The 24,534-nt window shown below is 41.5% G+C and overlaps 1 protein-coding gene across 2 annotated transcripts in view; it reads right to left on the reverse strand.

Moving 5' to 3' along the window:
- Positions 1-2,033: 2,033 nt before the first annotated feature.
- Positions 2,034-24,534, reverse strand: part of RGS7BP (regulator of G protein signaling 7 binding protein) — a 72,546-nt gene continuing 50,045 nt past the window's right edge. For both annotated transcript variants that reach the window (XM_067568557.1, XM_067568556.1), the window contains exons 4-6: positions 12,653-12,800; positions 10,981-11,051; positions 2,034-3,165 (exon numbers count right to left, since the gene is read on the reverse strand). In XM_067568557.1, the coding sequence (XP_067424658.1) occupies positions 3,074-3,165; positions 10,981-11,051; positions 12,653-12,800 (311 nt within the window). In that variant the 3' untranslated portion in view covers positions 2,034-3,073. The remainder of the gene's footprint in view (positions 3,166-10,980; positions 11,052-12,652; positions 12,801-24,534) is intronic.

Genomic DNA, 24,534 nt, shown 5'->3' on the forward strand with positions numbered 1-24,534 from the left:
AGCTGCCTCCCCTCCTTGTTACAGACTCTCAGAGAGAGGGTCATTTATAATCTTTCTAAAACTAGACATTTTAATTTAATATTTTTAACTTTGGAATGGATTTTGTAATATGAATGTAATTTGTGTGATGTTAGATTGAACATAAGAACTGGATCAGACAAATGGTCCATCTTGCCCAGTATCCTATCTTCCAACAGTGGCCTGTGCCAGATACTTCAGCGGGAATGATCTCTGGGCATTGCCTCAGGGCAATTTATTGAGTGATCCAGCCCCCATTGTCCAGTCCCATCTTCTGGCAGTCAGAGGTTTAGGGGCACTCAGAGCATGTGGTTGAGACCCTGACCATCTTGATGGCTTTATCCTCCATGAACTTGTCTAATTCTTTTTTTTTTTTAATCCAGTTATACTTTTGGCCTTTACAACATCCCCTGGCAATCAGTTCCACAGGTTGACTGGCCGTTGTGCGAAGGAGTATTTCCTTATTTTTGTTTTAAATCTGCTGCTGATTAATTTTATTGCATGACCAGTGGCTCTTGTGTTATGTGTATGGGTAAATAACACTTCCTTATTCCTTCTCCACACCATTCATGATTTTATAGACCTCTCTAATATCCCCCCCTTAGTCGTCTATTTACTAAGCTGAACAGTCCCAGTCTTTTTAAGACACGTAAGGGGTCATCTCTCACTAATGTACTCAATGGATGGATTACCATTGACTTTGATAGGAGCAGGATCAAGTCCCTATAGTCCCACCAATATGTTTATAGGGAGATAAATATCTGGGCTGAAAATCAAATCAGGTCACTGTCTTCAACCATGCCATTTTGTGAATGGGTATGTCATGTATCCAAAGAACACCTCCCTCCACTCCTCAGCCTCAGAGATGGGAAGCCTTTGTCTGGGCCAGAAGGGAAAAGAAAACCTTTGACCCCTTTAAGGAGTGCTCCTTCCCTCCCCTTTGCAGGCACTTCTCTTCCTTGTGGGTTAGAGTGGGGCTCAGTAGCTGATCCTTTGGCCTCAAAGGTGCAGATAAGCCTGCATGAGGACACTGCCTGCCTGGAGACACCATTCTGCACTGGGAGGAAAAGCACCACCTCCCCATCTCCTTGAGATTTTTGGGCATTGCTGTGGGCATCATGCTAGTCGCCTTTTAAGGAGGGCCAGGAAATCTTTCCTTCACCGCCAAATCAGCCTGGACAATGTGGATTTTTTTTTTTTAATTTCCTCTCAGCAGTCCAGGGTTCCAGTGAGTAGGTTTGACTGTAAAATGCATTCTGTCGCATTAGCAGGTGCCCGTGCAGGCATCCTTTGATTGGGGGTGGTTGCCTGATAAAGCACAGTTGGAAGCAGATTAGGATGAGGCATCTCCTAGGGGAGGAGGAAAAGATGGCTTGTGGTCCTAATGTCCACAGCAGTGAAAACACAACCCCTTTCCCCACCCTCATATGAGAGAAGGGTGATGGGGGTCCCAGCAGCAGTGATAAGACCTGTTTAATGCTGTGGAGGGGTGGCATACTTCCCAACATTTTCAGTGGCTAAAGCAGGGTAGAACCTGCCCTCAAGAGGGTGGAAGACCAGGAGGGAGGGTCAGGTCCTGCCCCTAAGGGGAAATGGGTAGGCCAAACCTGAACAGCACTGTGTCCACATGCACCAGGGGCCAGGTCGCAATGCCTGGAGCAGAGAGCTGAGCCCAGACAGCCCCTCAAAACAGGAGCCACTTCAAGTGGGACAGAGGGTTTTGGGGGCAAAGTAGGACAATCCCACAAACTTGGGACTGTTGGGAGGTATGACACCAGCCCTTCACCAGGTGTTATGGATTACAAAGGAAGGATGATGTGCCCTGGAATAGTAACTACTGGAAAGTTCCCAGATATATTACTTAATAAAGTTGCAGCCTAGTTAAACCACATTCTTGGTGTCTTATCTGTCTTCCCAGTATCTGAGACAATAGTCCCCAAATATCTATGTCCTGTAATACATAACATTGCCACTAGTTGTCAGTCTAAATAATGTATGTGGGCTGATTGTAGTTTGTCATCTTCCTTTGAGAACAGCAGTTTTGAAAATGGAGCAAATACTATTATTGAGACATTATAGTCAATTGACTTTCTAGTGATATAATCATTAGAAACCCAACAATTTTTAGTTTAACTAAAAAACTTTATTAACAATGTAAAATGCCTAATATTTTACAGTCTGAGCTAATTCTGGCATGCCCTGTAAGAGTTAACACTATGCTTCAACTTTTAATGGAAACAAAATATAATTTTCTGCTTTATGTTGGAGGGTAATTGTATATTGTACTACATCATCTTTTAACTCAATTGCTCCCTTCTTCCAAAAGTTGAAATAGACACCATTGGTTAAAAAGGAAATTAACTTCTGTGCACTGTACAGTATGTAGATATTATGATTACTTTGTATTTACAAATATGAATATTTTTCATATATGATTTTGAGTATGATAAATTAAGAGATTTTATTTTGAAGTTCTTTGATAAATTGAGATATAGTGGAAGACTAAATATGAATGAGAGCACAAAAAGCAATAGGAGAGTTTGTGCATGTTCCGTTACAATAGATTGTTTTTAATATTAGAAGTTTAACACATTTCTGATGTTTGAAATAGTTCTCTATGTTTAAAGATTGTTTACAATATTTGAGCATATTCTATTAATATGATACTAATAAGAGCTATAGTCATAGTATTGTACTGTACACAAAATTTCCATTGTGGTTTGTACAATAAAAAAAGTTGGGATGAGCAATTAACCATAATTCTCGCATCTACTCACTGAATGGTTTAAAGTAGACATGCAGGATGTCATTACAAAATCTTTTAAAAAAAATTCATAATAATGTTAAATCTGTTCCCTGTCTGGTTCTTGACAGCAATAACTTTGAACTGTAAAACTCCTTTTCGAAAAGGGGTTGGGGAACAGGGGAAGGAATCGGGCAGGGCAGTGTAGAAAATACTTTATAATCAAGAGCAGTAAGATTTATCCTTTCAAGGGTCAAATAATATTGGTTTCATGAAAGTTATGGTTTTCTTGGTGTTTCTCCACTGAATCTTTTAGCTTGAAACAAGGCAGCACAGTCCAAAGAATCTTCGCTTCCGTCTTCTCACTAATGGGTAAGGAGTGAGGTTTAGGAGGCTGCTATCATCTGTAATGAGAGAAGTACAAAATTTAATACAATTAAGCATATACCCCCCCCCCCCCTTGGCGCGTATTTATTTGTATACCAGTAGCACCTGGGACCTCCAGTAGTGGCTCAGGGCACCATTGTACTAGGCACGGTACAAACTCAGGCTAAAAAGGTTTTTCCCCCAAAGAGCTTACAATCTAAATGCATCTAAGTTCAGTCCTTTTTGTAAAGAGCATGTCCATACAATATGAATAATGATATGTACATGATAATGCAATTCTGTAGTAACACTGTCCTACGTTCATTTTATTCCAAAAATATAGTTTTGTTTTATACAGTCTGAGTCTTAAAATGCTAATTATAGAGCCATGGCCATGGCTGCGTAACAACATATACAATGTTTCAGAATACTAGTTATGGATAACTAAAAAAGGCAGAGGAGGAAAGATGGAAAATCTTGACAGAAGGAATAGTAGGTAAGTCACTAACTTTGAGAGGAATTACTCTTTCACAGCTGCAGACATGGGCCAAAATTTTCAAACTTGGTTGCCCGAAGTTAGGCTCCTAAATCCAACCTAGGATTTAGGTTAGGAATAGGAACCTAAATGAAAGCTATTTTTATATGGATTTAAGATCCTAACTTTTGGCAACATCTATCCTCTCTCCCTTGATAAGAAAAAAGCCCTACGCCTCCATCCACCCAGGATTTTTATAATATTTGTTTATAAAAATAACAGTGTTTCACTGCTAAGGGAAAAACATGAATAATAAAATGCTTGCTAACTATGAAAAGGGTTTCCAAAATTGGAAAAAATTAATGCTAGATTTAGACACATGGGTTCAGGACTGACCTTGAGGTTCTCACCTCCCAGACTACTAGAGAGTGAAGCCTGAGCCACACAAGGACTTATGTGACCAACTCCCACTTCAGTTGCCTAAATCCAAAACTTAGGTGCCACTGAGATTCTCAAAACTCCTTCCAAGCTGCTGCCTAAACCTGGAGGCACCTAATATCTCTAAGCGCTGAAATTCCTGGCATTAAAGTGCCCTACATGTCTACTTCTGAGCACATGCACTGCTGCCTCAGTCCTGACAGCTGCTGTCTGGCTTGCTCCTAAACCCTAATCCTCAAACCAGGTGAGATAAGTGGGGGAATGACCATCTGTCCTGTGGGCGTGGTGTGCTCTGAGCATACCTATCTCTACACAAAATAGCCCGGTGGGGTGGAGGGAATCATAGATGATTAGGCTTGGAAGGGACCTCAGGAGGTCATCTAGTCCAATCCCCTGCTCAAAGCAGGACCAACCCCCACTAAATCATCGCAGCCAGGGCTTTGTCAAGTCGTACCTTAAAAACCTCTAAGGATGGAGACCCCACCACCTCCCTAGGTAACCCATTCCAGTGCTTCACCACCCTCCTAGTGAAAAAGTTTTTCCTAATATCCAACTGAGACCTCCCCCACTGCAACTTGAGACCATTGCTCCTTGTTCTGTCATTTGCTACCATTGAGAACAGCCTCGCTCTATCCTCCTTGGAAGCAGCAGTATGGTCTCCCTTATAACCTTTAGCCCATTGGTTAGGGAACTCACTCAGAACATGGGAGACCCCCTTGCAATTCCCTCCTCTGCATGATGTAGCAAAGGGATTTGAATCTGATTGGCCCACCTCATAGATGAAGGCACTAGCCACTGGACTATGGTGTAGTCTGAGATGGCTCTCTCTTGTTGAAGCTATGCCACGGTGTATAAATAAATATCCACTGGCCCAAAGAGAAAGAATAACTCAACAGTCCAGTGGTTAGGGCACTCACCTGAGAGGGGGAAACCTATATTAAAATCACTTCTCCACAACAGGCACAAGGAGGAATTGAATTAGGGTTCCCCACCTCCTGGATGAGTTCCCTAACCACCGGGCTAAAGGTTAAAAGGGAGGTCACAATTTCTGACCACTCCTTCCTACCCCAGCTGTTTTGTGTGGAGTTAGGTGTGCACCATTGCCATGCTTGTAAGAGCTCAGATTTTTGCATTTTGTTGAATTTTGCTTTGCTTTTTGCTACTGACAGGGGGTGCCACATGAAGGCAGTAGACTTGCTACCTAATCTGAACAATCAGTGCCAGCAGGGAGCTTTGAAAACTACTTTCTTATAGAGTGGAGGCATCAATGGGAAAGAGAATCTAACACACTAAGTAAGCTCAGGGGTCTGTTGATGCACCTGCATCCTTATCCACTTGATCGTAGATCCTGGACCAGGCTCAACAGGCTACTTTCTGGGTCATACAGAGTTGCCACAACTATGCACCAGCTTGGCCTGGTTTCCTCTCCATACTGTGACTGTGGGGCAGTGTTGCAAACAATAATTCATCCCACAGTTGGAAGAGTGCTCGTCTCAATATCTGGAGGGCTGTTTACAATGCCTAGCCTCCCTTGATACAGAGGCTATCCTCTGGTTAGAGTCAACTGTCCCAGAACCTCAGTAGAGGGGCGAGGGAGGGACATAAGGCCCTGCCCCTGCTCCTCCTCTTCCCCCTGAGGCCCCACCCCGTCTGTGGCCTCACCCCCTGCTCCTCCTCCCCCCCCCGGCCAGGGTGAAATATAGAACTGGGCTCTGGGAAGAGCTCCCCACAGAACCCAGGTTGCTGTGGGGAGCTCTGAACCCTCCACCTGCCCTGGGCATGGGGCTGAGGTGCCTGAGAGCAGACCCCAGCCCATTTCCCTGCCCCCTGGGGCACGCCAGCCAAGGTAGGTGGAGGGTCCGGGGCTTTCCACAGCAGCCTGGTCTCCCTGGGCGGCTCTTACCATGGCCCAGCTCCGGCTTCTGGCCTGGCCGGGACAGGGCCTCAGCAGGAAGAGGAGGAGCAGGGCCATGGCAAGGGGCAGGGCCTCGTGGCAAGGGAGGAGTTAAGGCGCACTTCAGCCCCTCACCATGAAGTGCGGCACCTTCTGGTGCCGCTCCATGCCTGCCCAAGGCTTGCAGTTTGTGGGGACAACCCAGCCCCTTGCCTCGCATACTATGCTCACCCCTAGTTCTGGTACCACTGATTACAGTGTCTGCATATCAAGCTCTGATGTCTGCATACGAGAGCAAGAGGATTTTTGCAAGAAACTACTCAGGCACCTGACTCCAAGAGAAATCTCACAGCTTAGAATCCCCAGTGAAGATAGGTGCCTCCCTCCATCACATACTTAGGAGTGTAATTCACTGAGTGGGGTAAGGCTTAGGACACACCCCTTCTTTGGCACCTGTTATTGGCTCCCCACCTAGCATGCTGATTTTTGTGGATCTCTTCCTTAGAGGTCTAACTCTCCCCAGGCATTGCATAAGGAGCCTGGTTGCCTAACTCAGGGTTTGTGGAGTCTCCTATGCGGCTAGGCACCTAAAAGTTAGGAGCTGTGAGGCTCATTGTTGCAGTGCCTAAGTCCGTTTGTGGGCCTGAGTGCATAATGGAGGAGTCCTGGGTGGGAAGGGGCTAGGTTGCTGTAAAAAATATTCTTGGAAACCCTGGTAGGTGATCCAAAGTGCAGCCTTGATAACCACCTCAAAGGAGAATGGTTATATTACACATGCCAGTTGCAGGGAGAGTGCTGCACATGCAGCTGTAATACAAGGGTCAGAAATGGATTGTCTTGCGTGTATGATTCCTTTGAGAGAATATGTTCTCCTTCTCCTTAAATGTCACCCACTGCACCTGCACAGTACATCTGGGTATCTGAACACTTCTTCAATCAGACTGCAGGCAAAGCTGCAAGTTCAGAAGCATTATACTAAGCTTGTAAAGACTAGGGATTGTGAGCCCACCCTGCTTTCAGTGAATTCAGTGGGAAAACTCTCATTGATTTCACTGAGAGCATGATCAGGCCCTGTAAGGACTGATTCATTCAACAGTATCAAATCATCTCACAACTTTTTTAAAAACCACACTCTTAATTTCACCTCTAATCATTAGAGTTATTAGCCCATACCCTGGTAATTAGCTAAAATCTCCTTTTTGGTCTTCTCTCCCTTATTTTCCCTCTTTGATGAATCCAAAATGCAGTTTTAATTAATTAGTTAATGATCTTAGAATACTTATAGCACTTTATGTCTTCAATCAGTACTAGGTATGATCATCTTCTCTTGAGACCTCAATTCCCAGAAGTGGGTAGTAAGCTCTGAACATAGCTGCTGTATCTTTGTGGGAGCAGCAAAAGAGCTGTTTATACCTTCTTGATCTTGGGGCTGGCCCCCAGAATAGTTTAGGGAAGTCTCAGGGCTACTTAAAAGTGCATCTGCCTGCTGCATGGCCCTGAAAGTTTCTACAGCATTTACCAGAGATCTTCAGCCATCTATGCAGAGTGTAAGCAGGATCTAAATGAGCAGTCCCCTGAGCTCCCATGGATGAGCTGGGGGAAAAAGCTTCAGGAGCAGACCACGTTTGCATAGACCTGCCTATTCTGCCTAGGTGTGCAGCAGATCAAGCTGCTTTGCCAAAATGATCAATTTTGGCTGGTATGGGGTTACAAATCACTCTAGTATTTGAATGCAGGGGTAATGAAGTGTTTTTATCCTTACTGTATGAGTAAAGGGCAGCAGAGCTGTGTTTCTGTGACCCCCTCCCTCATTGAGGGGATCATACTAAACTGAACCTTACTTGCTAAGGAGGGGGTAGGGAAGCCACAGTCCCATTAAAATGAGTGGGTGGGGATAGGTGTTTCTAGGGGGGATGCTGCTGCCACTAAGTGGTTAGCATTTAATGATAGAGTTGATTGAACTCAGTTGAGAGTCATTGTTTCTGGTTAGTGATTTTTAGAGCTATCACTGCTGAATAGGTCTAGGGGCTAAGCCTTAGACACTGTGCGGGTGACAGTGAAAGACAACAAAGGCTGCACTGGCTCTGAGGTTCCCCACTAGCTGCTGAAATCATTAGGAGCTGTGTTAAGTGGTGGAATCTCAGAACATGATGTTGTGAGAGCACCAAGCAGTGGCCAGCGGCGGTGGCAGAGAGACAGCTATGAGCCAGTTGCAGAGGCATTGCTTGATATCCCCCCGCCTCCAGGGGTGGGAGGTGAACCCTCTGAATGTACCTCTGAACTCGGGGTCTTCGCTAAAGAAAGGACAGCTAACTGTGAGTAGGGTGCAGTTGCAGGTGAGGGGAGTGGTGTGTTAAGGGACATTTGTTTGGACTCATACCACAAGGTGTGAAACTGAGGTAAAGGACACTGCCAAACACACTGTGGGATGGATGTTTGCACATGCTTTCGAATTGTGGTTGTGGTGTATTCCCAAATTAATGTTGGGTTCCCTTTTAATAAAAGTTTTATTTTGTCGTACACAGATTCGGTGCTTGTGGTTGGGGAAGTGTTGCCTCTGAGAGGCACCAAGGGGGTTTTGTTTTCCCAGATTGCTAGAGTGAGGACTTGAGCTGGTTCTATTTTGTAGTGGTAAAAGAAATCCCTAGACATTGAACCTGGCCCTTGCTGCTGCCGACTCCACCTGGCAGAAGGGTTACAACAGCAATATAAAGAGGCCAGAGTGCAGAGGAAGGATTCATCCCTGGAACTCTGAATGGCCTTCCTCTCTTCTGCACTGAGTCCAAGTTTCTCCTATTCCACTGCCTGTGTCTCTTCCTTTGCTATGTCCAGCGTCCTCTTTCTCTCTTTGCCCCATTCCAGACTTTGTGCCTTTTTTACCATCTGTCTCACTGACCTGGAATGGCCTTCCATATCATGTACACTGAGATTTCTTCCTCCCCGCTTTCCAAACCCTTTGCGACCGTCACCATTTCATGAAACTTCTGGAATTCAATGCATTCTCCCCATTCTGTGTTTTTTAACTCCTGTGCCTTTACTCTGTTAGGGTCTTGGGACAGGGACTTGTTGTGTTTAGCATACTCTGTTTATTGTGTACTGTCTTCTACACTGACAGCATTACAGAAATAAAATATTTCATTCAAGCTAATATTATGAAGTAGTGAAATACAGAGTTTTTAAAGGAAAGAGTTTCTGTACATCTAAGGATAATGCATAGATTATCCAAAAGGTACGAGGTTTGGTTCGAAAGTCCTAGAATGCAGTGTACATAATCTGGAATATCCCAGATTAATGGTTATCAGTTATAGATGCAGTTAAGATATAAGCGTTTAAACATTTGGGTACATCACTCATACAAAAGAAATACTGAGTTGGTTAGTGGCAAGCAAGTATAGCAATGAATGCTGATTGTCCCTCATTGATAAGTTCAGGGTGGTTAGTCCATTTAGCAAATACGATCCACAAAGCACAGGTCTTTCTGCATTGTTTTTCCAGCATGCTTTGGCTCATTTCTCATGGTATTGCCTATGCCCGGTGATATGTTCCATGTAGATGTCCCTGGACCACCTGATGGTGTCTGAGACGCCGCATGAGCCGAGCATAACGCTGACCGATTCCACAAGCCTGCAGCACTTGCTCTTTGCAGGGGTCCTAATATAATATATAGCAGTGGTGGCCAAACTGTGGTTCATGAGCCACATGTGGCTTTTTACAGTTAAAGTGTGGCTCATGGAGCCCAGTATGCTTCCCCCCCCCCCAATTCTCCGCCTACCAGACTGGGGTGGGGAGCTTGGAGCTTCTGCCTTGCTGCAGGGAGATGGGGCTAGAGGATTCTGCCCAGTGGCACAGGGACGTCAGGGGTCAGTAAGTTTGGCCTCCCCTGATATATGATATCAAGAATACACCCTAGCTTTTCATTTTTTAAGGACAAATTGGAGAGAGTCCAGAGACCATCCCTGACAGGTGTTTGGCCAACCTGTTTTTAAAAACTTCCAAAGATAGGGATTCCACAACCTCCCTTGGAAGCCTATTCCAGAGCTCAACTACCCTTATAGTTAAAGTTTTCCCTAATATCTAACCTACATCTCCCTTGCTACAGATGAAGCCCATTATTTGTCCTTTCTTCAGTGGACACGGAAACAAATGATTACTGTCCTCTTTATAGCTGCCCTTAACAGTCTTCAAATATATTATTAGGTCCCCCCATAGTCTTCTTTTCTCAAGACTAAACAGGGCCAGTTTTTTTTTTTTAAACTTTCCGCAGAGGTCAGGTTTTCTAAACTTTTTCATTTTTGTTGCTCTCCTCTGGACTCTCTTCAATTTGTCCACATCTTTCCTAAAGAGTAGCTCCCAGAACTGGCCACATTACTCCAGTGGAGGGCTCACCAGTGCTGAATACAGCTGATCAATTACCTCCTGTGTTTTACATATGACACTCCTGTTAACACACCCTGGAATGATATTAGCCTTTTTCGCAGCTGCATCATAGTGTCGACTGGTATTCAATTTGTGATCCACTATTACCCCAGATCCTTTTTCAGAAGTACTACCACCTAGCCAGTTACTCCCCATTTTTGTAATTGTGCACCTTCCTTCCTAGTGAAATACTTTATACTTCTCTTTATTGAATTTCATCTTGTTGAATTTAGACTAATTCTCCAATTTGTCAAGGTCACTTTGAATTTTAATCCTTTCCTCCTAACTGCTTGCAACGCCTCTGACCTGGGTGTCATCTGCAAATTTTATAATAAAATTTTATTATGCCACTTCCTTTTCTCCAGTACAGCGCTCCTCAGTAGAGACATAACTTAGCTATTAATTTCCAAAATATACTAACTTTAGAAGGTGCTGGATTAACCTCATAGAGTAAAATCCTGGCCCTATCGATATCTGTGGGAGTTCTGCCATTGACTTCAGTGATGCCAGGACTTACTCAAAATATTTTGCTGTAATATCTAGTAGAAAATGTAGATTTTTCTGATCTAAACTAAGCCAAAGCACTTCAATGTCTTAATTTACATTACATACAGAAAAAGCAAGACTCACCTTGATTTTTCAAAGGTAAAGGCATAGTCTCCCTGAGTTTGCTTAAAAGGTTTTTCATTTCTCTCATGTCTCTGTGGAAATTAAAAGTAAAATAGATAACCTATTTTCTGCTTTTGAGGGTTGTCGGAATAGTACAATATACTAAAATAATTAAAGATGAAACTCAAAGTGGGACGAAAGGGCTCTTTTGGATCTATCTAATGGACAAGTAGTTGGTTCCCATGTAAAAGCCAGTCTAATTATTTATTTTTGTTACAAGAGGAATATGCCCTTAGATTTAATAAGGAGGAACTGGAGAACTGATTTGATTGTAATTGGTAGCTTTCTGGTTCAAATTTAGCCCAAGAGTATGATTTAATTACCACTTTCTGGCTGTTGAGTGATCTTTATAAAATGAGTTGGTGGGCTCAGTCCCATTCCTAGTGGAAAGATGCACCATATACAGCACAATTGGCATTTATCAGAACTAGTGTTAGCTGCACTACCCTCTTGCCCCTAGACAAAGAACACTTACACTTTAAGTTCTTTGGGACAGTGACCGTCTGTATCTGGTATCTTGTACAGTACCAAGAACAAAGATGGAGTTTAAAAAGTAATAAATAAACAACCTGAAGGGAACGGATGAAGAGAACATTTCATCCAGCGTGTCAATCTGACCCCTCTCAAGTGCATGGGATTTGCTCAAAATATCAAAGGGGAGAAAAGAGATTAAATAATCCCCATTAATATTATATTGGGTTTCCCCGCTCCCATAGCAGGGTTACAGGGGTATGTGTGTGTTTTGAGAGTGGCTCAGGGTTTGTAGAGTGAAAGAGAAACAGCGTGCGGGTGTGGTGCTACAGACCTGCTCTTCTGTGTGAGGGCTCAGGCTGCTCTAAAGGGTTTTTGGTTTGAAAGACAGTTTTGCCTCATTCATTTGGGTACCCCTGATGCTACAATATGATTCCTAAAGAGAGCAGTGTAACTTTTTCCTATTGATTAGTTTTATTCTTTTAACTACTCTTTTAACAGAACAGAATATGGTAATATACAAGTAAATATGGTAGCCCTCATGCTCTCAGTGGTAACTCACACAAAGCCTTGGATAATAGAAGAGTTGTAGTAAGAAAGGAAATGACCACTAGGGTTATCTCATTTTTGTTAAAGGGCTATAGAAGCTTTAACTTGCACATGGATAGCCAGAGGATGAATGGAGTTCAGTTTGGTATATGCTTATTTTATTCCACACATTCATAATTATTGGCAGGCACAATCAGGCACAATTGATGTCAACTGGATGTCTAAGTACCTGACTTGCCGGTGCAAAAATGGAGACCAGGTAATCTGGGATACAAAAGCAGAGGCCTGATTAAGATTAAACTGAAAATCAGTCTTATTTTCTCTGTTCTGCAAGTAGGTCCATTTATCTCTGTAGTCCATTTATCTCTTTCATGCTTTGACAGTGACACCCAGTGGTACTCAGCTAAATCAAGTATTTCACTCCTGGCCCATCTCTGTGTCCTCTCTGATTTAGGAGTTACTGTCACGTACATTAAGTTCTGAAGAAATGTTAAAATGCCTTTTTAATGTGCTGATAACTTTACAAGTAACAATGTTGATTGTCTGTTTGGGAAGGGCTGAATAAAGCCTTAGACTTAACTTCCAGTATTTAGGAAAAAAGTTCTACACGTACCTTTCAGTGTTTTCAATATCGGTGGAAACATGCCATGAATGCTGTTGAATATCTATTGGCGAAGATGATGTTTCTTCTAAAATAGGTACTTCTGAACTCTCCTCCAGTTTACTGTCTATGATCTTGGGTGTTGCACAAGGCTCTTTTCCTTTAAAATGTTAAGACAAACCAAAACACATCCTTGTTAATAAATACAGCTTATACCAGTACTGAAATATGGTATTTTGGACTTGATACTGCACAGCACAGGTGCAGAGAGTTATGAACACAAACTCAACATGGAAAGCGAGCAGGATGGAGAGTGGATGGCAACTTCTCCATCTGCTAATGAGAGCTCTGCTGCTTGGCCATGGAATTATTTATGCCAAGCAGCAGCAGTGGTAAGAGCAAGGTCAAAGAGGGGAGTGTGGAGCTATGTGTAAAATCTGTGCCAGAGACTAAAGGACAACACGGAACAAAAAATAGTGAACTGTAGTACATATACTGAAAACAACTTAAAAAACTCTAACATCAGTGAACAGCACAATGCACATTTGCTAGTTAGTATTATGCTGTGCTGAAAAAGTAGGACAAAATGTGCAGTTCTGTACTTGACAAGTTTTAATAGTGTTCCACACCTGCCAAGATTCACAACCCAAACTGCAGCAGATTCCAAATCTGCACAAAGTTTGTGATTCGTTCTTACTACAAGACAATAAAAGGAGGTGTTAGAGCTTAGTGTTCGAGGGGTGGTAGCCAGGTCCTAGGGAACATTTGTGTGTGTGTGAGAAAAGGAGATGTTGGGCCTGGGCCGCGGTGGTGGTGTCTGCAAAGGAGTTAGGGTTGATGCGATTAGCTGATGCCTTGACAAGTTTCTAGTCCATGGCCCTTAGGCAATCCTGGCGTGGAGCCAAGTGTAGGCCTGGCACCAGGTATCTGATGGGATGGATTTTTTTTTTTGTATGTGCCATTTGAACAGAGAAAGTTCAAACAGAGTTGGGCTCCAGACACCTTCCTTCGAAGTTCAAGTTTGTTCACCTCTTTTTGAATGGCCCTCATGGATTTGCCTAAACAATCTACAACCAGAAAGCTCTTATTCAGTAAGCCTTATTACAAACCGAGAGAAATTAATATTAAAACAAAATCCGTGGTCTGAATGCCTATCTAATCTTTAAACTTGGCCAGATATCACCTACCTAAACTTCATCAGTGTAATTACAGTGTAGAAGAAATTGCTTGTTTTGTTTCCATCGTCCAACTGCTCAGGTCATCAGAGCTGTTAGCATGATCTCAGCCTGGCATTCTGCTAAGGATCCAACTGGGAATGAAGCTTCCTCTTTTTTTTTTTTCTTCCTTTTTTTATTTTTTTAATTAAACCTCTCATGGCCACAGGGGACAGCTCCATCTCTCTCTGAGTCTCCTGTTGAACTCCAGACTCCTCCCTTCCCCCTTAATAAAGAGATAATCAAACCCACCTCCTGGGTGATCTCCTACTTTGCTTCAGCTTTAGCTATCACTTGCTCCCAATTGTACATCCCAGTTAGAACATAAGAATGGCCAAGCTTGGTCAGACCAATGGTCCAGCTAGTCCAGTATCCTGTCTTCTGACAGTGGCCACTGACAGATACTTTCGAGGGAATGAATAGAACGGCATTTACCAAGTGATCCATTCTCTTGTCATCCACTCCCAGCTTCTGGCAGTCAGAGGATGCTCAGAGCATGGGTGTGTATCCCTGACCATCTTGGCTAATAGCCATTGATGGACCTATCCTCCATGAACTTATCGAGTTCTTTTTTTGAACCCACTTATACTTTTATCCTTCACAACATCTCCTGGCAACAAGTTCCACGGGCTGATTGTGTATTGTGTGAAAAAGTACTTCCTTTTGTTTGTTTAAAACCTGCTACCTATTAATTTCATCGGGTGACCCCTAGTTCTTGTGTTATGTGAAGAAGTAAATAACACTTCCTTGTTCACTTTCACTACACCATTCTTGATTTTATAGAACTCTCTCATATCCCCCTTAGTCATCTCTTTTCCAAACTGAACAGTCCCAGACTTTTTAATCTCACCTCATATGGAAACTTCCATACTCTTAATCATTTTTGTTGCTCTTCTCTGTATCTTTTCCATTTCTAATATATCATTTCAGAGATGGGGTGATCAGAACTACACTCAGCATTCAAGGTGTGGACATACTATAGATTTATATAGTGGCATTATGATATTTACTGTCTTATCTATCCCTTTCCTAATAATTACCAACATTCTGTTAGCTTTTTTGACTGCCGCTGCACATTGAGTGGATGTTTTCAGAGATCTACCCAGAATGACATCAAGATCTTTTTCTTGAGTAGTAACAGCTAATTTAGACTCCATTATTTTGTATGTATAGTTGGAATAATTTTTTTCCAATGTGCATTATTTTGCATTTATCAACCTTGAATTTCCTCTGCCATTTTGTTGCCCAGTCACCCAGTTTTGTGAGATCCTGTTGTAATTCTTGGCAATCTGCTTTGGATTTAACTATTTTGAGTACTTTTTGTATCATCTGCAAATTTTGCCACCTCATTGTTTACCCCTTTTTCCGGATCATTTGTCATTGTTTTATCAGAGACCTCAACGTGAAACCTTAACTGCCTATCTGTCTGGTCTTCTTGACTATTTTATTCACTGTCCTGGGAAGACCAGTGAGTTATACCAGCCTAGTACACAATTTTGATGTCACACGCTTACAGCCTTTCTATGAAATAGGATTGCCCTTAAAAGTGATCCAACTTGTCATTGGTGATATAGAAATATAAAGCAGTGTTAATAATTTGATGTTGATTAATTTTACGATTATTTTAAAGTGCTATGGTTTAAAACAAGGATTATTTTTTCCCTTCCATGGACAGATCTACAGTGACCGTAACATTTTTTTCGTCAGCACAAAGGCAGTTTTGTACAATTTTTTGGCAATATGAGTGGTACTCTTTAGTTGAAAGGAGCTCTTCACTAGTAATTTTGTTGGATCCTAACCAATTCATGAAGCCCTCCTTGAAATTCAGGGTGCCTGCTGAATCAATAGAAAAATAACTGGGAATCTGTTAATAATAAAGGCTTTGAAGAATGTCTCGGTCATATGCTTAAACCTGTGAGCTAGGCTGGAGACTACCTCCAAATCCAGCATAGCCTGGGAATGTGGCGGAGGCTCTATACTGGCCTGACTCCCCTTCCCAACTGTTGTTCCCTGGCATCATGACTCTATCTCCAGCTGTGGTTGCACCTGGGTTCTCTGGAGAATGAAAAGGTGTCTCAATAGAAACAATAACAATGGTAAAAAAAAACAAAAAACAGTCGACACTGTTATATTTTGTAGGGAAACTTCATAAGGCTAGAGAGGGGATGATATGCTTCCCTTCCAAACTTGGCTTTGACTTGTTCTTTCCTTCTTCCCAAGGAGAGTTCAGTGTATTTAAGTGCTTATTTCTCCTCATGTGTATTGTACTTCTCTTTTTCTCTCATACTTTGTCCTTCTTTTTCACACCAGTTTTCAACTAGAGTAGTGGTTTTCAACCTTTTTTCATTTGTAGACCCCTAAACATTTCAAAAGGAGGAGCAGACTCCTTTGGAAATCTTAGACATAGTCTGAGGACCCCTAGGGGGTCTGCAGACCACAGATTGAAAACCGTTGAAATCGAGTAATGAGATTATAGCACATCAGTTAAGCAATCCATTCTTCCTATGCTCCCAAAACTTTAAACGGGATACAATTTACACAGAAAAAGACACTGTGATTTCAATGAGGTTTTTTTAAAATCTAAAATATAAGCTATCAAAGGCTTTTATGTACTATTTCAAGATGACATTTGTTATTCCCAAAAAATGCATGAGGAAAAACAACAATTATGCCAGGAACTTTAATTTGTAAGGAGCTTGTATTGTGCATGGTACACATTTACCTGTAATTTAGAATTTTAATTATTTTGATGCACATACAGTACAGTAACTAGATCACTCTGAATTTACATCACAGAAGCTTTGTGGTGTATTCTCTCCATGACACATGCACACAATTCTCCCACTAGGGTCAATTCTTTCCTTTCTAATCCAAGTATCTATTCTGTGATATTTCTTGAGGTACCTAGCAGAATATTATCATAAAACCACCTCAACATAGCTATGCTGTCAGAAGTCTGTAGTATAGACCTGGAATGCTGCTTCTGCCCTTGGCTTTGCCTGTACTATCCCTCAGGGACACACTGCAATCTCAATTAGAGATGTAACTCTGTGAAACTGAGACTATGGCCTATGTTGGCAAAATTTATGTCCCTCAGGAGTGTAAATATTCCACTCCCTGAGCAACATAAGTTACATTGACATAAACGCTTGTGTGCATAGCACTATGCGGATGGGAGAGCTCTCTTCCATTGGCATAGAGCACCTGTGTCGGTACAGCTGCAGCGCTGTAAGTATAGACATGGCCGTACTAATTCATTCTTTCCTTAGGTTGTGTCAATAGACGGTTTTGTTAAGGATAAATTTTGAAAAAATGACAAGCTGTAAAGTATTCTCCTTTCATTTTAAGAAACTGCAAATTGAATAAAATTTCACTTTGGGGGAAAAAAGTCCAAAATGAAAGACTCCCCTCCCATCCTACTCCTACCCCAACCCTCATGCCGAATTGGACACCCTTTTGTATGTGTATGTATTTTTCAAGACAGCATGTGTGCACCTTAAATATAGTACATACAGGCCAAATTTTGACCTCTAATACTCGCACAGAATTCCCACTGAAATCAAGGGGAGCCATGTGTGAGTATCTGAGGGTAGAGTTTAACTCTGCATGATTATATAAACTCTTTTGAAAAGTAGACAAATCCAGTGTAGTAAGTCCCATGCCCCAGTCTGACCACTATTAACCACAGTAAATATTAAAGACAAAGCACTTCATGAAAGAAAACCCAGGAAGGCACAAAATATCTGAGTTAGGATGGCCATGAACCCTTTACTCAACCTCTTGCATTGTAGTGTGTGTGGTGTGATATGCCCTTTTGTGAAAGGGGTCCCAACAACTCTAAATTGATATGTCACATAACTTTTACAAGCTTTACAAATCAAGTGTAATGCTATAATGGAAGAGATGCACAAACGTTTACCTGTCAACATGCTGCATTTAGTGTCTGACCCAAAGCTCACTGACTTCAATGGGCTTTGGATCAGACCAGTAGCTCATATGATTTTCATACCATTAACAGTCTAGTTTTAGTCTAGTTTCAGTATAAATTTATGATAACTGAAAAAGGAGTTTTTAACTCCTTGAAACAGTGGCTTTTATTGAGGCATGTATTAGACTACGGGGAAAACCCTTTATAGCTTCCCTCTGTTTTGCCCTCCAAAACTCCTGCCCCACTTCCTCTTTGGTCTCCTGCATGTATCTTTACCCAAGGCTTGCATAGGAAGAGCTAGCTTGTTCCAATGATGCATAGCTGACTGGTAGGAGTATACAAGCATGACAACACTCAGTGATTTAAAACACATTGCTATCATTAATCCAATGTGTCCAGGAACTAATAGTATACTAATATAAGTAACAATGTAACCAAACTGGCTATTAAAATCTGGAGATGGTACCATGGAATTATTGGTTGCTGTGTTATATATTTGGCAATTTAAACTTTAGTGATTCCATCTATAAACTTCCACAGTTCAGAATCTGTCAGTTCAATAGGTACAACAATTTTTCACAGTCCTTTGGTGCAAGAGGATCCTCACTTATTTAGAACAACTTGATTCCGAACAAGATGAAAGTAATAAAATATCCCTCCTTGTATTTTAACAGAACTGTGGTTGAAATGACGACTGTCTGAAATAAATGAGAATCACGTTTTTTATGTTGCCCAGTGGCAAAATGTGACTATCTATGGATAAAGTGATGAAAGAATAAGGGTTTGGTTTCTATGAATGGCCACAAAAAGGGCAAATATTTCTCATTATAAATTTAGCTGACTTTATAAAATGTCACATCAATCTGCAACTCCAGTGTAATATGACTCTTGGTGACTAAAAATGATCTAATTGAGGTTGCAGTGACTAAAAATGATCTCCTTCGTTAACATGATATCCAAATAACCCCATCACTGTGAAACCAATATTTAAACATAATCACCTAGCATTCTTACTTTACATTGGACTTATTACTATGAAAAAGAGAGTCAGCAGAACTATTTTATTATATCAGTTACTATTACAGACCCAAACCAATTTAAAAAATATTTGCTGTTGATAGTCAAAATCTTGTATATTGTATCAGTTCATATTCTGGGATATTAAGAAATATATGTGAGACAATGTAGGTGAGATCTTGTATTGGACCAATTTCTGTTGGTGAAATAGACAAACTTTCAAGCTTACACAGAGCTCTTCTTCAAGTCTGGGAAAGGTACTCAGTGTCACAGCTAAATACAAGAGGGAACAGATTGTATAACCCACTAAGCCTCCTTTGTCCTATGATTGCAGAGGTGTTCAGTGCCCGTTTCACCTTGAATGGTCTCTTGCAACATGTTACCTCCTTTATGCTAAACAATCTGTTCCACCTCATATTTTGCTTTATGACCTGGACAGGTCTACACTTAAAACACTGCAGCAAGCAGCTGTGCCACTGCAGTGCTTCAATGAGGAGGCTACTTACACTGATGGTAGGGCTTCTCCTGTAAGCGTAGCTACTGCCTCTCGGGGAGATGGAGTACCGACACTGATGGCAGAATTCTCCCATTGACCTAGTGCTGCCTATACCAGGAGTTTGGTTTAACTGCGTCATCCAGAGGTGTGGATTTTTCACACCCCTAAGTGATGTAGTTATACTGATCTAATTTCCTAGTGCAGATCTGGCCTCAGAGTACCTTTCCCAAACCTGAAGAAGAGCGTGGTGTAAATGCGAAAGCTTGTCTCTCTCGCCAACAGAAGTTGGTCCATTAAAAGATATTATTTCACCCACCTTGTCTATCTAATATCCTGAGGCAACAACAGTGCAAACAATTCAGAATGTGACAGAATTCACTGACATTTGACAGTGTTATTAATAATTTCATGATAATTATTGGTTTAATTATTGATGGATCGGGATATAGTCAATATGCATTTACAAACAGCCATCACTCCACATTATCTGACAGGAGTGTCTCAAAAGAAAATTATTCCTACAATGCCTTCTAGTGGGTAATTGACTAACTCAAGAGTTATTCACACTGGCCAGAACGTTGAGTGTTGGGAAGCATCATGTCCTGGGTCAATGAAATAGGCAGAGAGATTAGTAAAACAAGAGGCCTTTCTTATTTACAGGAAGCCAAGGTGAATTTTGTAAATGCTGCAGAGTGGTTCCTAAGCTAGTCCTGAGTATCTCCACATTACATAGCTTCCCACTAAACTATAATTAAAATGTGTTCTTGTGCCTGAGGCCGGGGTTTGACAGTATTCCCCGAGATCTTTAGAGACTGATCTTTTCAAGGGTCATACGAGGCTTTATTAAGAAACACAGGAACAATCAGCTCATAAAGAGTTCCGCTGACTGCTTTAGGGCTGTTATTTATTAACAGAACAGCAGCTAGAGATGCCAACTGAGAACAGGGCCCCCGTTGTGCTACATACTCTACAAGCTTGCCCCAAAGAGTTTGCATTCTAAATAGACAGAGATGAGTAAAGACAAAGACAGACAAAGGTGACTAAACAGAAGTGAAGTAGCCTTGACTGAAGTAACACAGCAGGTCTATGACAGAGACAGGAATAGGACCCAGAACTCCTGACTCCCAATCCATTGCTCTGTTTGCTGGACTGTGCTGCCTCCAAAGGCATTAACCTGTTCAATTTAGTTAGTTATGTGGCTAAATTCATGTGCTTTTTTACGATTTTTTTAAAAATTAATTTTCACAAAGAAACCAACAACAATAAAAAAAAAAAAAGGTCTTACAGTTTGTATATGTTTCCAAAGACCCACACACTTCACAGGATCGCCAGTAAAATCATGCAATTTTACGACTTGTCAAAGCTGCAAAACCAGGCAACACAAAACCAGACAATAGTACCCAGACATAACATGTCGGGGTGGGAGCAGCAGCAATAGTAATAATAATAATAATAATATAATAAAAGGCATACACAAGTAGGCAAAAAAAACCCAAAAACCCAACAAAAACAAAGGGAAGGAGGGGCCTGAAAGGGGAAAGAGGGAGGAGGAAAAGAAAAGTGGACGGGCGGAATGGAAGTCTGGCATTATTTGAGCTATATCTGCATTCTTTATCCAAGTGTATCAAGAAACAGGGTCCAAATTTCTTTGAATTCATGTAATTGTTCTCTATGTCAATAAGCCTTCCTCCCACTCACTCTCCCGCCCCTCCCTCCCCCCCGCTGCTGCTAACTCAGACAGATCAGAACACTCAGAATAGAAACAGAAACAGCCAACTCCTCCATTTTTTGGTAAAATCATGAGTTTGTTAATCCCTGAGGTCCTCAAGAACCAAAGCCTGTGTCGTGGAATTAAACTGAACATAGTAGATACATAATCTAAGATATAATTTTCAGATGAGATTTGGTTGCTGAAGCCAAGCACTATGTTCACTCATGTCCTCTTTCCACAGCTATCTGTTGGACAGTCCTATAACATATGCATCAGGGGATTTCTTTTTCTTTATTACAGCATCAACAAACAACAGAGGACAAGACCCACATCTTGTACAATCTCTGTGGTGGCCGATATAGTTTAAATAAAATCTTTTGCTGTATCAGGCATAGTCTGAGATCCACAGAAGCATTTTTAACATTCTGTAATGTGTGCTGCTATTAGGATTCTTTAAAGGGCTGTGTGAAGTTCCCTTTCCACCCTTTCCCAAAGATCTCCAGACCACTGGAGTTCCTTTTCATTAGTAGAGCATATATAGTGGGAGAATTTATGAAGCATTTCCGAGGTTCCCAGTAGCTCTGGGGGTATGTCTACATGGTCCATGGCAGTGAGCCTCCCAGCCAGGTTGACAAACTCAGGATTGCAGGACTCATATCACCACGCTAAAACTAACTGTGTAGACAGCACTTTGAAGTTGCAGCTCGAGTTTTGAAGCCCCATCCCCTTCTTAGGCTTCAGAGCCCAAGCTCTAGGCCGAACCACGTCTACTCCCATATGTGTGTAGAAGTATTTTGTCAGTCCTCGAGTATCTGAACCAAATTGATATGTTAGCAAGTATCTTAGTTGTAAGTACTGCCACTCCACTGAGGATGGCAGGTCACCATGTTGCTTTAGTGTTAGAAAGAAGACAAAGCCCTCATCCTTGACTAATTAGGAAATCCATATGATGCCCTTGCTCAGCCAGTTCTTACAAATTATAGGGGGTTTTTTTCTCCCCAATTTACAAGTCTGGGCTACCCCAGATATGTCCTTTTGCATGACAGTGACGATGGAATTGGTACCTCTCTTAGCTAGGATATCCCAGACCCTTTGCACAGCCACCACTGTAGGCATTTTATTTTTCTCTATTGGATAAAGAGAGAAACCAAGCAGACCTGCAGGGAGAACTGGATACATTAATACCCATTCAATATCCACCCATGTGGAAGCAATGTGACATCTGGGATATGATAAAAGCATAATAGTAATTTTGTAGGTCTGGGAGCCCCATTCCTGCATAACGCCCTCACCCTTCCCCCCCACCCCTGACTATAGGGCACTTGAGTTTAAGTGATAGTCATGGGTGTTGACCAGGGTCTCTCAGACTGACTCTACTTATGTTATTAAATTTTCAAAAATAAGACTGAGGGATATATATAGGTAGGCCCTTAGACTATGGAGGAGCCTAGGCAGAATATTGACTTTCAGGTATTAACCCTTTCCCACAGGCTGAGGGAGAGAGGGTGCAACCTACTTATATCACTAGTTATTTGAGAGAGAAAAAGATATAAATTTGTATCTTCACTAGTTTAATGTTTCTTGGTAATTTTATACTTTATTCCATCAGTTTGTTTATGGAAATTCCATTGCAAAAAAGCCCCACTACATGACAATTTGGGACAAATATTGTTCTGAATTTTTGAATTTGTGATAGGAAGGCTGGAATAGTGGGTTTTGGTTTGGATATATATAAAAGAGCCTCGTCTGCTATAAGATCAATTTATACTCTATGGAACCAAGCTGTATGCCTCAGTTAATCGGATGAGCCCATATACCTACTACCAGGGCTCAAGAGTCAAATAAAAAACTAATGGCAACAGTGGGGCCTCGCCGAGTAACCTAGAAGAGGCTGCGGTCACAAGGTTGGTTGTGATGCGAGGGGTTGGGTGAGACTATAACTGTTGAATCCAGGAAATAAATATGAGTCCAAACCCAAATTTTTGTAGGGTATAAAACATATACCTGCAGCCCACTCTATCAAAAGCCTTTTCTGCATCTAAGGCTAATACAGCTTGTGTTTTGGGGACATTGTATTTCACTGCTATAACATCAATAAGTTATCAGAGTCATGATAGCTTCTGACCAAATACCACTTGATTTGGTGTATGATAGAAACCCAAACCATCTCCAATCTCATTGCCAGAACTTTTACCAATATTTTGACATCACTATTAGTAAGTGAAATTGACCTATAATTGGAGCATAGTTTAGTGTCTCTTCCTGGTTTAGGAATAACTGATAGTAGGGCTTTCCTCAGTGTAGGGGAAGGGTGCACTCTAGGAGTGATTCATAAAACATCTTAAGCATTTTGTCAGACAGAGGGTCGAGGAAGTGTCTACTATAGAATTTGGCAGGGAAGCCATCTGGCCTCGTGGCTTTCCCTGCTTTCATATTCTTAGTGGTCTCAATTAACTCATCCTTGGTTAGGGGTATGTCAAGGTTTCTACACCTGACTGCAGTAATTTGCAGTAATGTAGTGTTTTTGAAAAATTGATCCAAAGCATGTGTGGCACGCTTTGTGTCCAATTTATACAAATAGTTATAGAAATTAATTATATTAATGAAGAATTCTTTAGGTGATGCACATAATTTACTATATTTATCATGGAAGGCCATGATTCTACATGCAGAGGTCTTTTTGTCTTAGGTGGTACACCAGCAACTTGCCAACTTTTTCATCAAATTCACAGAAATCCTGCCTGAGTAAAAATAGGGTGAATTGAGTCTGCGCTGAGTGCATCTTATTAAATTCACATCTACAATAAATCAGGGATTGAAGCAAATCTGGAAATGGGGCTCTGGCATGAGACAAATCAAGCTCTTTTACTTTTTTCTCATATCTTCTGTCTCTTTTTAGCTGTTGCGAAACTTATAATTCTACCCCTCAAATATACCTAGAACATCTCCCATGTTAACCTGTCAGAAGATGTTTATGGTTGGTTGTCTCCAGAAACAGACCAACTTCATGTTCATTTGGCCCCATTTCAAAATGTTTTTTGAAAAGGAAGAATTAAATCTCCATTTACATGGCTTTTCTCACCTGGGTCTGTTGCTATTTAAAGAGTTATAGGGATCAGAATCAGCAATTGTATTAATGGTTAATTCTGTAACTGACTCCTCCAAGTTCCTGGAGATCAAAACAATCTATAGGGGAATAGGACATGTATTGGAGAAAAGTATGAATAGTTCCTACCCATTGGAAGTATAAGTTGCCAGATATCACATAGTCTCAGATCTTTAAAGAACAACTCGAGAGCCATTCTAGTTTTAGCTGGCTTATGCCCCTGAGGCCAAAATTTGTCCATAAAAGGATCAAGCATTTAATTGAAATACCCCATATCCCTATGGTGATTCTTGGGGTCTTCATATAATTTTGTTAAAAAAAAACCTATGAAAGGTTTCAGGATCATGAAGCTTAGGCCCATACATATTAGCAGTGACTAGTTCAGATCCGTTGTTGGTGACTTGAAGGATTAAAAATCTGCC

Source organism: Emydura macquarii, unplaced genomic scaffold (genome assembly GCF_026122565.2).
Source record: "Emydura macquarii macquarii isolate MOO-44397 ecotype Brisbane River unplaced genomic scaffold, CSIRO-AGI_Emac_v2 contig_2897, whole genome shotgun sequence".
In the NCBI taxonomy this organism is placed as follows: Eukaryota; Metazoa; Chordata; order Testudines; family Chelidae; genus Emydura; species Emydura macquarii.